General features: G+C 46.0%; 2 protein-coding genes across 2 annotated transcripts; one reads left to right on the plus strand and one right to left on the minus strand.

The window, feature by feature from the left end:
* Positions 1–6,392: 6,392 nt before the first annotated feature.
* On the plus strand, positions 6,393–9,776 carry klhdc7a (kelch domain containing 7A; the record flags this gene model as incomplete). Its single annotated transcript, XM_079509722.1, has 1 exon — positions 6,393–9,776. One exon carries the CDS (start codon positions 6,393–6,395, stop codon positions 9,774–9,776), a length of 3,384 nt encoding a protein of 1,127 aa, XP_079365848.1.
* A 2,448-nt stretch (positions 9,777–12,224) lies between these two features.
* On the minus strand, positions 12,225–15,355 carry cfap107 (cilia and flagella associated protein 107; the record flags this gene model as incomplete). The annotated part of the gene is made up of 4 exons (XM_079509723.1): positions 12,225–12,508; positions 13,474–13,648; positions 14,479–14,589; positions 15,245–15,355. The coding sequence occupies 4 exons, from the start codon at positions 15,353–15,355 to the stop codon at positions 12,225–12,227; spliced, it is 681 nt and encodes a 226-aa protein (XP_079365849.1).
* Positions 15,356–15,741: the final 386 nt, after the last annotated feature.

The raw sequence follows: 15,741 nt of genomic DNA on the forward strand, positions 1-15,741 counted from the left end.
CTCCCTCCCCCAAGGTCACCGAAATGCAAGTTCCAAAATGCTTTGCTTCACACACCACATTGACCTCCACCTCCCTCTCTCTCTCTCTCTCTCTCTCTCTCTCTCTCTCTCTCCCTCTCTCTCTCTCTCTCTCTCTCTCTCTCTCTCTCTCTCTCTCTCTCTCTCTCTCTCTCTCTCTTTCTCTCTCTCTCTCTCTCTCTCTTTCTCTCTCTCTCTCTCTCCCATTCTTACACTGTGAATGTAATCCTTGCAGTAATCCTTTTCTCTTTTTTCTCTTCTTCGGAGTTCACAATAATTGCAATTTAAGCTATATTCTAAGGACACAGCGTGTATTAAAGGATTATGTTTTAAACCTGGTGGGAGATAATAGATGATGAGATTCTTTTAAAAAGCTTAGTAGAAGCAGATCGAGGATACGCCCATCCACTGGGGGAGATTGGCTCACCTCACCTTGCCAAAGTACAATCCATATTGCATTTTTTAGATGAGAGGCAGCGTTGCAGGAACACTATAAACAGACATTCATGTGCCTGCTGAATTAATTTCTGGAGAACAGGAAGGAGGACATACAGTAGGTGCTATACAGAGTGTCTGCTTCTGTATAGACTCAGTTAACACAGTTAGACCCTTCTTAAAAAACACCTAAATCCTAACCTACGGTATACGTTTTCTGAAAAACTTAAATTTTGAGGGGCGCTAGCCCCCTCCTATGTCCGGCTTTGAGGGTTTGCGTAAACACAAACATTGTCCTAACACAAACATTGAATGCCATTGACAATGAATGGCCAGTTTTGAGTGTTTGTCCTAACACAAACATTGAATGCCATTGACAATGAATGGCCAGTTTTGAGTGTTCGTGTAAACACAAACATCGAAGACGAAGGTGAGGACGCAAATTGTGATTGGCCGGAATGAGATGATGTATGATGATTCATGATGATAAGAGCGCCCTCGATCAACCTTGTATGTCCAAAACCTTTTTTATTTGTTATAATTTTAAAACAAAAATACATCGCATGGATGCACCTGGGACGTATCCTCAGTGATGTATCCCAAGGTCATCGGGGTTTCGGGTCTCCCAACATCATACCCCTCACTCAGGTGACCCAGCCGGGGTGATCAAGTCCCGACTTACGTCCCAGTAGCTACCCTCGATCAGTCCCATTAGGGAATAACCAGGGCCACACAATCCGTTCCTCCTGAACTACTCTGCCGGGACTGGGAGGTACCATTATGGCGCGTGGAAGGACTAGGCTCTGTGGGTTGACTCCTGTCCGGGCCCCTCCTACGTCTCACCAGGTCCACTCCTGCTCTCACCAGGTCAGGCCCTGTGCGTTGCACCAGACTCCCAGCACCAGGCACTTTATTCAGGAATGGTGGATTCTCGAGCCGCAATGGTTCCGCAGGCTCCACCTTGCCCTTGGTGGTGCCGCAGGCTCCGCTTGAGGCTTGAATGGCCCTCCTAAAGGCCTCACCGTGGGTTTGTTGGGCTTCTTCCTCACGGAAAAAACAACTTAAAATATTGAAAATAGCCAATCTACAGGCGCACAATGCCTCGCATATTGCACTACTTTTGTCCAACACTCTTGCACGATGAAGTAGAGAAGACACTTGGAGATACAAGGTTTCTGCCTGGCAGTGACAATATAGTAACAACTAAAATTACACAGATGCTTTCCCGAATTGAAAGGTATATAACAATGTATAGGCTTTCCACGTCGAAATGGCTTAAGAACTTTTATTTCTCTACATTGTTTCTGTCCAAACATCACGCAAATCGGTACACATTATTGATTGATTGATTGATTGAAATATTTATTAACAGTTTGCAGAATTACAGTACATTTCAAGCACAAACTCAATACAAAGACTGTTAACTGTGAGTGGACGACCCAATTAAGCATTACACTTGTTTACAAGAGGGTCCACCATGTTCAATTCATCAAAACATTTAGAGACGTACAAATAGACACTTCTATATAGTCAAAGAACAGAACAGATCATGAATTCATCATAAAAGAGGTAAAAAGGGAAAAGAAACATATACAGTGAGGGGAAAAGGGGGGGGAATTATCTCTATAGTCATGTGATCAAGAAGGATCTGCCTAACCGCTGTGTGTGTATGTGTGTCTGTCTGTCTGTCTGTCTGGGGTACGAACAGTGTGTCTGTCTGTCTGTCTGTCTGGGGTACGAACAGTGTGTCTGTCTGTCTGTCTGGGGTACGAACAGTGTGTCTGTCTGTCTGTCTGGGGTACGAACAGTGTGTCTGTCTGTCTGGGGTACGAACAGTGTGTTTGTCTGTCTGTCTGTCTGGGGTATGAACAGTGTGTCTGTCTGTCTGTCTGGGGTACGAACAGTGTGTCTGTCTGTCTGTCTGGGGTACGAACAGTGTGTTTGTCTGTCTGTCTGTCTGTCTGGGGTATGAACAGTGTGTCTGTCTGTCTGTCTGGGGTACGAACAGTGTGTCTGTCTGTCTGTCTGGGGTACGAACAGTGTGTTTGTCTGTCTGTCTGTCTGGGGTATGAACAGTGTGTCTGTCTGTCTGTCTGTCTGTCTGGGGTACGAACAGTGTGTCTGTCTGTCTGTCTGGGGTACGAACAGTGTGTCTGTCTGTCTGTCTGGGGTACGAACAGTGTCTGTCTGTCTGTCTGTCTGTCTGTCTGTCTGTCTGTCTGTCTGTCTGTCTGGGGTACGAACAATGTGTTTGTCAGCAGAATCCACTCCCATTTCGATCCCTCCTGTTTTCAGACGTGTTAAAAAACGGATTGACAAATGAAAAAAATAACATCAGACTGTGTGCAAGGGCATAAAAGGCATTAACCTGTATGAATGACGCATCAGTGTGAGTTGAAATATTCACTGCCCCATTTTCATATATTCATCATTCTGTCTCTCTTCGGTGTGCCTTTTGTGTGCAGCGTGACACGCTGTGACTTGTGAGCTTGTAGATTTGGCTATTTTCATGTAGCTCAGCTTTTGTTTTGGTTCAAGAAAGTTCTGACAGTTCTGTTCTGTTCATTCACACTCAAGAGAGAAAGCCCCAAATCCTCTGTGGATGTGTCAAAAAGAAATGTGCAAATTGCTTTTTAATTGGTTAATTGTCAATCTGTTCATGTGTGACACACATGCATGTGCATGCTTGCACTATACATGTGGAGAGGTTTACAACATACATTTATATGCATCCTCTGCTCTGACCTTCCAAAAGAAATGTCAAAGGTACAAAACTGGCCTTCACTGAAAGACAATGGACTAAAAGACCTGCCACCAACAATTAATCCCATGAATATTTTCATATTTGAGGCTTCATTGTCTTCTGTAATGAATAAAGAAACCTGGCCTTTTTTTTTAAAGATAGGTGGTAAGTATTTAAAGAGCGACTTCAACCATTTTCAACCTATCTTCATATACACAGGCCGCGTGTAAAACAAATGGTACCATATAATGAGCATGAGTGAGGACCAATTATTAAAAAGACATGTTGAACATTGGTGAAATCGTCCTTTAATAAATCCCTTTACAGCAGCATAGTAGCCTAAATGTGTTTCACTAATGGACTCTAAAGTGGGAAGGGGGACAAATCGCTGGCTTCTGTGTGGGCTATTTGAAATCACACACATCGTGTAAAATTACTGTGTCATTATGGAGTGGATTTTAATTGTATTTATTATACGATTATTATTTTATTTTGTTCCCAAGATGAGCATCAATTTAGGATGTCTGGCTCAGTCCCGTTAGGGATGTTTATGAGCCGGAGCTCAGTACTTCTCTGTGTTGAACAGATCTTTTACTTCTGCCTCCCTCCTTCCCTCCCTCCCTCCCTCCCTCCCTCCCTCCCTCCCTCCTTCCCTCCCTCCCTCCCTCCCTCCCTCCCTCCTTCCCTCCCTCCCTCCCTCCCTCCCTCCCTCCCTCCCTCCCTCCCTCCCTCCCTCCTTCCCTCCCTCCCTCCCTCCCTCCCTCCCTCCCTCCTTCCCTCCCTCCTTCCCTCCTTCCCTCCCTCCCTCCCTCCCTCCTTCCCTCCCTCCCTCCCTCCCTCCTTCCCTCCCTCCTTCCCTCCTTCCCTCCCTCCCTCCTTCCCTCCCTCCCTCCCTCCCTCCCTCACTCCCTCCTTCCCTCCCTCCCTCCCTCCTCCCTCCCAGGGCACCATGACTCCCAAACCGTTTTGTCTCTTGTTTGATCCCCTTCATCGGCAGAGGAAAGTGAAGGCTGACAAGAGCTTGGTTAAAGGTTAAGATTAACATTAAGATTCCTTTTTCATTGTTGAGGAAAAGCCACATGCATTTCACTCATTTCAATATGAAAATTAACTCGCATGGTATTGAAACTTGTTTGAGATATTCCAACACACTAAACATCATTGTTATCTTTTGTCAAAGTGTCAAATAATGACGATGATCTATGTTTATGTACAATACTGTACCTATAGTGTAAATAGTCACTGTTTTTATTGGCTTCTTCTACTCTTGTTCTGGTGTACAGTATGTTGACCAGTTAACTCTTGTTCTGGTGTACAGTATGTTGACCTTGTTCTGGTGTACAGTATGTTGTTCTGGTGTACAGTATGTTGACCAGTATGTTGTACAGTATGTGTACAGTATGTGTACAGTATGTTGACCAGTTAACTCTTGTTCTGGTGTACAGTATGTTGACCAGTTAACTCAGGGGTGAAAGTGTATCTGTGCATCTATATGCACATGGCCTTCAACCATTTTGCTCAGCAGTGATCCTGAATGGTACACCTGAGACAGGGGGCGGAGCCTGAATGATTCACCTGTGTGACCTGAGACGGGGGGTGGACGTGCATGGTGAGCATATGGAGTTCTGTTGCCCCATGAGTGAATTATTCACAACTTAACTGTTACCTGTGGATTCCAGTTTCCCTCGTGTCATCCACGGGGCCTGCTATCAGATGACCAGACATGTGGCCATGTCAAAGAGGACACGCCTTCTGTATTCAACCCCCTTCCCCAACGCGACGCCTGGAATCCTCGCCAAGAGTGCTGCTGAAATGCCCCACTTTGTTGTGTCGCTTGACTACAGCCACCGCTCAGGCACGGTGTTATCAGCAACGACAGGCCCGACAGCTGTGACTGAGTGACACCGCTCCCATGTGACAGAGATATATGTTTGCATCTCAGCGTAGTCTATGAAGGTGGATGGCATTGTCAGGATACATCAGGCTCCATGCAGACACTGTTTGCCATTTCTCCGTGGAACTGTCTGTTTTATTCACATATTGTTTGTGACCATATTACCAAGTAGTTTCCATTTCACAGCTTATAAGAATGTTTGTGCATAGAGTGTTTCTGTCCCTGCATAATAAGCTCAGGCACGACCAGTGGCGTGCACAGACATTTAGAGGGGCAGGTGCTCAAGTTAAAAAAGGGCACCTTGCAGTGCAGCGCGTGGAACCGGCCGGTTGCCTTAATCCATTTTGGGCGGGAAGCCGGGAACCCCTTTTGGTGTTAGCATTATGTTATGCTTTAGCTATTGAAAAATAGCAGATCTACAAGCTCATAGCGCGCCACCGAGTGGCGCGCTATGAACTTGTAGGTCTGCTATTTTTGAAAAAAAAAAAGAAGAAAAAAAAAGTTTTTTTTTTCTTTTTTTTTCAAAAGGGCACATTGCCAAAAGGGCAGGGGGTGCTCTAGCACCCCCTAGTGTCTATCTGTGCACGCCACTGCTGGCATGTGTATTGGTGCAGACAGACCTTTGCTCTTGAGCTTTGGCTGTGCAAACAGGATGTATCCTGGTTATTATGAACTTGATAAATGTCACCTAGCATCATTCCTCAATCCTCACCCCTTATTTAAACTGGGTTTGCAGCATCTAATCACATGTTTGGAACAGCGGGATCTATTATTATTTTATAACAAGACACAGTCAGTTGCTGACAAGAGAAATGACCACTCCTGTTCACATTGTAGACACTGAGCTGAAAGAATATTAGCATTTCTTAAAAACAGTCAAAGAAGAATCAATAAAGTTCTTAGATGGCACTTAAATTAATGTTCTATCAGCGCATTGGAAAAAAGCTAAAGGGTGACTCAGCAAATTTCACAAGCAAATATTGACTTATGGCATTATGGGGCATTTGCATATGCTCTCTATGGTTAGTAAACCTGCATCTCTTCCCCAGCAGGTGTAGCAGGACTGGCGCACCGCCCCTTTAGGGACACAGATGCAAAGTATATCCATGGGTGTCAACTTACCCTTTGACTGCTCTGAGAGGCAACACAGTCACCAGATCACCATGGCTCTCATACGATGGAAAACAGGCAACATGCTACCCTCTGCTTAGACGCAACCAAGGACAATACATAGTACTCAATACTGTAGTTAAACGTAAGCCAAGCTCAGACAGCCGTCACAGTCACAACCAGCCTGCAGCCATGCCCATAGCCGAGCTGTTGGGTGTTCAGATAGACATGCAGCTGCTGTTAAAACTGACTCTCTCTACAGCCGCCGTGCTCCTGGTGTCCTGGGCTTACAGGTTCTACAGCTCCAGGGGACATGGGAAAGCGCAGCTCAGTGTCAGAGATGTCCCGGAGAGGCTGGCTGGAGAAGAACCCACAGATGAAACCTGTCAAAGTTGCAAGACGGCCCTGCGGCGTCGAAGCTCGCCCAGAGAAGATCCCGACAAAGATGGCGAACAACATGGACCCGTGGAGATTAACTCCATCCTTGACAGCCTGACACCTGACATCTGTGAAAACACCGCTGAAGTACAGCTGTGCCAGACAGAAAACTCCACTGCGGGAATTACGAATGCAGAGGACATATCCAACACCTCCAATGCGGACCCAGGCATCTGCATAGAGAAGACAGAGATTTTCCCTTGGACAGCGCAGGTGACCAGAGAAGATCCAGACAAAGATGACGAACAACATGGACCCATGGAGATTAACTCCATCCCTGACAGACTGACACCTGACGACATCTGTGAAAACACAGATGAAGTACAGCTGTGCCAGACAGAAAACTCCACTGCGGGAATTACAAATGCCGAGGACATATCCAACACCTCCAATGCGGACCCAGGCATCTGCATAGAGAAGACAGAGATTTTCCCTTGGACAGCGCAGGTGACCAGAGAAGATCCAGACAAAGATGACGAACAACATGGACCCATGGAGATTAACTCCATCCCTGACAGACTGACACCTGACGACATCTGTGAAAACACAGATGAAGTACAGCTGTGCCAGACAGAAAACTCCACTGCGGGAAATACAAATGCCGAGGACATATCCAACACCTCCAGTGCGGACCCAGGCATCTGCATAGAGAGGACAGAGACTTTCCCGTGGACAACACAGGAAGAGGTGACCAGAGAAGATCCCGACAAGGATGACGAACAACATGGACACATGGAGATTAACTCCATCCCTGACAGACTGATATCTGACAATGACAACATCTGTGAAAACACAGCTGAAGTACAGCTGTGTCAGACGGAAAACTGCGTAGAGAGGACAGAGAATTTCCCTTGGTCTACACTGGAAGAGGTGACCAGAGAAGATCCCGACAAGGATGATGAACAACATGGACACATGGAGATTAACTCCATCCCTGACAGCCTGATATCTGACAATGACAACATCTGTGAAAACACAGTACAGCTGTGCCAGACGGGAAACTCCACTGCGGGAGTTACAAATGCCGAGGACATATCCAACACCTCCAGTGCGGACACAGGCATCTGCATAGAGAGGACAGAGAATTTCCTGTGGTCAACACCGGAAGAGGTGACCAGAGACGATCCCGACAAAGATGACGAACAACATGGACCCATGGAGATTAACTCCATCCCTGACAGCCTGATACCTGACAACATCTGTGAGAACACAGCGGAAGTACAGCTGTGCCAGACGGAAGACTCCACTGCGGGGATTACGAATGCCGAGGACATATCCAACACCTCCAGTGCAGACCCAGGCATCTGCATAGAGAGGACAGAGATATTTCCTTGGACAACACAGGAAGAGATGACCTGTGGTAACGCTTCATGTGAATCCACTCTGAACCTTCCCAGTCCCAGAGAGAGTAGGACAGCCAGTCCCACAGGGCGCCGTTCCCCTCGATGTCTACAGAGGCTGGAGGGCAGTGTGGGTGTTGGCAGGGAGTTGCGGAAGAATACAGAGCACCATGGGGCCTTCTCCAGCTTCCTCTCCAAGGCAGCGATCAAAGTAGAGGATGCTAACCTGGTCATGGAGGAGGGGGGTGGCTGCAAGACTGTTCATGGAAAGATATATGACACCTATGTGGAGTCATCATCTCACTCTAGCCGCGGCAGCAGTCTCACAGAGTACCCCTCATCTCTAAACCCTATCATTATACACGACTTGGTTTTACCACACAGGAGTGCTGAGGAGGATCCAATCTTTCTAGCAGGCTGTGAGCAAAGGCACACTGCCAGGCATGCGCTCCTACGCAAGAACAGCTATCTGATTGCGGCAGAACACTCTGAGCTCCCAATCCCCGTCCAGAGAGCTTCAACTCCTGTGGATGAGTCTTTGACCTTTGCCTCTGCCAGCCCCGTGCTCAGTCTCCCCCCAGGCAGCAAAGGTAACGAGCCTAGTTTACATACTGTAGCAAGCGCTCAGTTTTTCCACCAACCAGGAGACCACCTGGGCGGGCCAGATATAGAGAGCCCGAAGGGTAAGCTCGATTTGGGGAATTGCATGGAGGTGCTAGCCCTGGCAAAAAAACAGGGCCAGTCCTCCCTGCATGAGGCAGCCCTTCAAGTCATGTCGGATAACTACCTCCAGGTGCTCAGGGATCCCACTTTGTATGGAAGGCTTTTGGCTGGTGAGCGGGAGAAAATTCAGAAACAGAGAATGAAATGCAGGAGGTTTGTTGTCGTGGCTGACATGGACCTCCAGGACTGGTCGAAGGGCGCCGGCCCGCGGAGGCTGGTGCCAGAGACGGAGCAGAGGAGCGGCTCGTCCAGTGGACTGTTCTATTATGATGATTACGAAGACGCCTGGCACCAGCTCTGCCCCATCCCGCAGGAGGTTATATCTAAAGGCTGTGCAATGTGCACGATGGACAACTACCTATTTGTAACGCTTGGCTTTCAGGGCACAGAGAGGGAGATGGTGCCCTCAAAGCGGGTGTTCTGCTACAATCCTGTAACGTCCATTTGGAAGGAGATCAGTCCAATGAATGAGGCCAGGCCTCACTGCAAGCTGGTAGCCCTGCAGGGTTACATTTATGCCATTGGAGGAGAGTGTCTGTCTTCGGTGGAGCGCTACGAGCCGCGGACGGACAGATGGACTTTCGTGGCTCCACTGCCTAACGATACATTCGCCGTGGCCCATCGAGCCACAGTGTGCAACGGGGAGCTGTTTGTCTCAGGGGGAACCCTCAGATACACACTGCTGCGTTACAACCCAAAAAGCAACGTGTGGAAGCCCAGTCGGCTCGTGGGCAGCAAAGGCCGGACAACAGAAATGGTGGCTGTGAGGAGCTTCCTGTACCGGTTCGAAGTTAACCCCCTGCTGGGTGTCAGCGTGTACCGCTACCACACGTCGGTCCGCGTGTGGTACGAGTGCAGCACCAAACGCATGCATTATTGCCCTGCCTTCCAGTGTGTTGCCATGGATGACAACATCTACTGCGTCAGCCGGCAATTTACTATACGGTTCAATGCCGACGAGGTCTCTCCTGCATTTGTAGCCGAGGATTTGAGTGTCCTGTCTGCAGCCAAGGGCATTCTTTTCCCCTTTGTCCTCTCACTCCCTGATAAGAAGCCACTCCAGACGAGTGTCTGACCAGCAAGCATTTCTATTTTTCATTGATCTAGAGATTGGGTGTTGACGGAGTGTCCCAGTTAGATCACACGTAGCATCGGGTTTCTTGTTGACTGAGTGGTTCTGTTTTCTGCTATTCATCCAGTTTCTGCAGGCTAAAGGTGTTAATCACTTTTTTTGTATGTAATTACTGTTCATCATGCTAATTATGATGGCCATCAAATTAGCCTGCACGGCTTCTTTGAATATTTTCAACATTTCCGTGTACTGGGGATTACAGACAGAGGCATAGCTGTCTCCGTCACAGGCAATGAAAGTAAAATATTAGGCCATTAACGGTAATCAGACTTCTGTTTGTTTAGATTTACTCAGGGGGGAGCTGCTGTATAAATAGTTTCTACAGTTTGCCTCCTCCTCGCTGCCATTAGGTTAGTTCTAAATCATTCCAGATGCTTTTCTTGTTTAGCTGCTAACATAATCCATAAATAAGTCTTACAGTAAATGAGTTCATTCAAGTATAACACATTAGCACCGTCGAGCACTACGCTGACAATCTATCACTGTGCATCATCTTGTAGGGCACCAATATTATTTACTTACACAGTGGACTGGATACAATGCAATTATTTTCATTTGCTCTTTAACAATGACATTATGTAAATTATGTGATAGCGTTCTTATATGGGAGATTCTATAAATAATGTACCGTATGAGAATGTTGCTGCTTTTGAAACTCTTACTTTATGAATATTGTAGTGCTTTGTTTGATATAAGGAGACAAAATAAATATGCATTTTTGACAGCTAAACCACCCTTGCCATTTGTACTGAATCCAATCAATATAAATTATTGTATTATGTGTTCTTTTGTAAATGCAATACAAAGGAAAGTAAAAGTGTTCTTGGCCCATTGGTTGTACTCTCAAATAATTGTGACTGATTTTAAGTGAAAACTGAGACCTGGTAATAACAAGACATTGCAGAGACGGCCTATAAAGCAGTTTCACTCAAGCAAAGACAAAGGCTTCTGGTTTTATTTGCTGTTTGCTGTTTCACTATCATATACATATACATAATATAAATATGCCTGTAAGAATCATAAAACAAAAAGATGAATATCAAGTGTTCTCTCATTTACAGTTCCAAGTCCCTGGTACCAACTTTAACATTGCTGAGTCAAAGCACCCGGTTGGGCGAGTGACATGCAGCTATACCACCATAGTGACATGCAGCTATAGCACCATAGTGACATGCAGCTATACCACCATCGTGTGGTTGAGAGAGAAAACACAAGGCACAGGGTGTATAATGCCAGGCTGAGATATACCATACTTCCCCTATAAGCACTGAGCCATAATGTCGCACACAGAAGTCAGCAGCACACCAGAGTGACTAAGTAGCTCTAACAGCGGGCAGGACAGAGTAGAGGGGCTTCAGTTGCACTGGGAGACAGAAGGACAGACTAGGACAGCAGGACAGACTAGAGGGGCTTCAGTTGCACTGGGAGACAGCAGGCAGACTGGGAATAGGGGAGACCGACGCAGATGTTTGACCATCAAACATAAGCATCTTTGATTCTTCCTAATTACCCACTTTCATTCCCTGTAATTAAACACCTAATGGAATGGGACTTAGACACGTCCCATCAGACTCCCCCTTGCATGAATCATAACTTCTGCTTTGCCTCAATACTCAGGACAACACCGTCATCCACCCCTTTACTATTCTCTCCTCTTCTTTAGGTCCTTTTCTCTTTCTTTTCTTTTCTTTTTTTTTTTTTTTTACTTCTCTCTCTTCATTCAGTATCTAGGGCAAAACTAACAGTCCATTCGGAGTTTTAATTATTAAGCATGAGGAGAGAGAGAATTTGCATGTAATTATTGTCTGGGAAGGGTAGTAGAGATGATTTATGGACACCCTCCAACAACCCCCCAAGCCCATAGCGCACATAGCACGCGCACACACACACACACACACACACACACACACACACACACACACACACACACACACACACACACACACACTACGACAAAACGAGTCTCCTGGTACATTTTTAATCCCTTTTGATTGCCCAAATATTCCATATATTACATTTCACATGCCACTGTGCTGCTGCTGACTAATAAAAACCTCAAGAAACCCTGCAAACAGCATGGCCCCTGCAGGTGCAAAAGTAGCCCAGTGCGTCCATCTGGCCCTAGGCAGAAGTGTCTATTTGTACGTCTCTAAATGTTTTGATGAATTGAACATGGTGGACCCTCTTGTAAACAAGTGTAATGCTTAATTGGGTCGTCCACTCACAGTTAACAGCCTTTGTATTGAGTTTGTGCTCGAAATGTACTGTAATTCTGCAAACTGTTAATAAATATTTCAATCAATCAATCAAAAAAGGCATGCGGTGGTGGTGGAGGAGGTATCGAATGCAGGAGACGGGGGCAGTAGTCTGGGACCTGCAGTCCATCTGTCCCTAGGCATGCGGTGGTGGTGGAGGAGGTATCGAATGCAGGAGACGGGGGCAGTAGTCTGGGACCTGCAGCATGGAGCGCCGTCTCAAACCCAGGTCCTTGTTGTTGTGATTGGCAGCGTGCAGGTGGCTGGAAAGTGCACGAGGTGGTGCTCTGGCGAACGAATTCAGGCCGAAAGTACTGGGCGGGTGTCTCTGGTACGCTGACGTGTACGCGCTCAGCAACTGCTGCTCTCCCAGACAGTGCTTCTTCTTGGACTCTAGCAGGCCAAACTTGGTTGGAGGAGCTGGAAGAGAGGGGTTAGTAGGGGTTATTTTCCTCGAGCCATTGTTTATGCCAGTGCAGTGAGTGACCCCGTTTTAAAATACAATAAAACGTATTTTTTTTTGGGGTAGCAGTCCAAGTTTAAGTACTGATGTGTGTTGTCTAATTTGAAGTTTACCAAGTTTAAGTACTGAATGCCGGTGCTGCCTACACTTTAACCCATTTTGACCTGAGATCAGATTCTAAAAATATCTTCTACATCCTGACAGTTTTCTGAAAAAGCTATGTTTCTATGTCAGTCGTTCTTCGATTTTTAAAAAATAGCAGACCTACAGGCTTGTAGATCTGCTATTTTTCAATAGCTAAAGCATAACATAATGCTAACACGAAAGGGGGTTCCCGCCCAAAATGGGTTTTAACAGTTTACAGTTTGCTTCATTGCATACTTTAGGCCATACATACGTACTATATAAATACACCATACATGGGCAACTGGCGGCCCGCGGGTCACATGCGGCCCCCACCTTCACTTAATGTGGCCCTCAGATTAATTTCGGAATACTGATATGTTATTGATTTCAGCTGTTACAATTCCAAACATGCAAACATGACCCGCTTTAATTACTTACAGTCTAAAATTAGTAGCTTGCTGAGTAGTATTACAAATAATGTTATTGTCTTTTTTAGGTCCAATATATTTGTATTTAGTTAAAATGACTTCAGGATCCCAATTAAAAATAGCAAAAAATTATTCAGGATTTCAATTCATATAGCAAAAATAGCCGATCTACAAGTTCAAAACGCGTTGCGATGCGACACGTTTTGAACTTGTAGATTGGCTATTTTTGCTTCGACATGCATGCAATGTGGCCCCTCTGGAGTGAGTATGGAAATATAATGGCCCTCTCCATCGTCAAAGTTGCCCACCCCTGCTTTAGGCGCATATTTTTTAATTTGAAGAGGTGGATTTCAAACAGTGGTTCTTACCAGCAATTGGGTGGTCAGACTTTTCTGGCTGCCACGACAGGCTGTCTGGATTCCAGGAGCGCAGAGAAGGTGGCGCGGAGGTGTTATTACGGCCATAGCTTTCGTCATATTGTGTGACCAAGTAATGGTAGGCTGGTGTGTTGTGGTGAGCAAAGAAGACCTTTGATGGAAGCCCCTGAAACACAACATAAAAGGGTACACGATAGGATAACCTTAACCCATTTTGGACTGAGGTCGATAAAAAAAGGCTTCTAAATCAAAACATTTTTCTGAAAAACCCATGTTTCTATGTCAGTGGTGCTCAACCTTTTTCATGCCAAGGACCCCCATAATTATCTCTATTGGGCCACGGACCCCCCATCTCAAAATATTTAGTTCCAGGGACCCCCCAGAAGCAAATATTTTAGTTAAAAATGTTCGCTCTGAAATACTCAATGATTTGCGCCACATTTTAACGATTTTTCAAAAATAGCAGACCTACAAGCTTGTGGATCTGCTATTTTTCAATAGCTAAAGTATAACATAATGCTTAGTTAAAACACCAAAAGGGGTTCCCGCCCAGAATAGGTTAAAACCTAACTTTACGGCATTACGATGTCGCTCTCTGAATATTACTGATTTTCCATGAACAATACAATTATATTGCAGCAAGCTATACATTAGAATTTGCCTACTGGCCTTCATCACCTTTCAGACTTTTCAGACAATTTAAGTCCTTTTCATTGGGTGGAAAACACATGGGCAGCAAGTTTACTCGAACAACCTTTTATAGGAACTGCTTAAATGAATCAATGGTTTTCAACACCTTTCATGACCGCCTGCACCTCTAACTACAGATTTGTGCCCATGAAGAGGTTCATGAAAGGCCTTATCTAGGGGCCTGGTCAATATTATGCAAATGTGACCACTATTGAGGAAAAGAAAAGCCACTGGCCGGCCGTGCAATAGTTGTGTCAGGCATTTAATTGGGCGGTAATGCAATGATTGTTGCAGGTTTAGTCTGACCTCAGCTCTCCGGAGGCCCGAATGTCTCACGGAGACGTCTGGCTTGGATTTCCACTGGGGCCGATAGTCCATGCGGTTGGTGCTGCTGGCGGTCTTGGGCTCTCCAGTGAACTACCTCAGACAGAGAAAACAAACAGTACCATAGGGGTGCGTGCGTGCGTGCGTGCGTGCGTGCGTGCGTGCGTGCGTGCGTGCGTGTGTGTTGTGTGTGTTCAGCCACTTGAGCAATGGGGGGGAGGGTTCAGCAAAGCTCACACGTCGCTATCGACCGGAAGACGTTGTGCAATATTTCTAAAGCCATTCCTCTGCTCAGATCCTGAAGCAGCAGTCCGTGGCTGCGCCTCCCGTCAATGCAATTAACGCTGGTGGAGCTGTACCCCCCCCCCCCCCCCCCTCTCTCCCACCAGGAGGCTGTGCTGATGTAGCTGAACTCAGGCTGTCTAATCACTATACGCTATAGATTTGACTACCAACTGAGGCACTTGCAAAAACCTCTTGTCACATCACCATGGAGCTAATGCCCTATGTTTAGGATCTCTCCTGGCACAAGACAGGAGGCAGCGCTCCCACATTCAAATGGAAGCTGTGTGCCAAAATGTCATTTGGTTACTGGGTAAGATAGCCAGTTCCCTGTCTACAGATATAAATAGGAATCATTGTGCTTGCTGAGTGAATAACATAATGACAACCCTTAGCCAAATTTTACATTACAGATTTGAGTGCATGGCAAAAAAAAAAGAACAGGAAAATATGATATCATGCCTACCTGTAGTCGGTCCTCCAACCAGTTACCTACTAGGACTTTCTTTCCATACTTCTGCTCAATTCTCCAGCCAGGTTGGATCCATTTATCATTCCTCATTTGTGTTTTGTCCATGCTGTTCGAGTCCGAGAGCCGGTGCTGTGCTAGAGCATGTTTAGCAAGTCAAACAGATAGCAGGATGTAGGTGCATTCACCTGGCCCCATTATGGTGTAGCCGGTGGACAGGAGAGAGAGGAGCTCTTTCGGTTACTATGGATACAGCAAAACACAGTGACAGCCATTGCAAGTAGTGTAAAGAGATGCTTCACACCAGTCGTTAAAAAAACCAAATGACATTCCATTATGCGAATGACTGGAAATAGTCTTTGAACACAGGAGGGGGAAACTAATACTGAATATTGTTGTGCAATAACATTTGTGCATCCTTGAGGCTACATTTTTCATTCTTAGTGAAAGCAATAAAACAAATTAATTGTGTTTCTTTATTACATTTTTTCTCC

Source organism: Electrona antarctica (assembly GCF_951216825.1).
Source record: "Electrona antarctica genome assembly, chromosome: 9".
Taxonomy (NCBI): domain Eukaryota; kingdom Metazoa; phylum Chordata; class Actinopteri; order Myctophiformes; family Myctophidae; genus Electrona; species Electrona antarctica.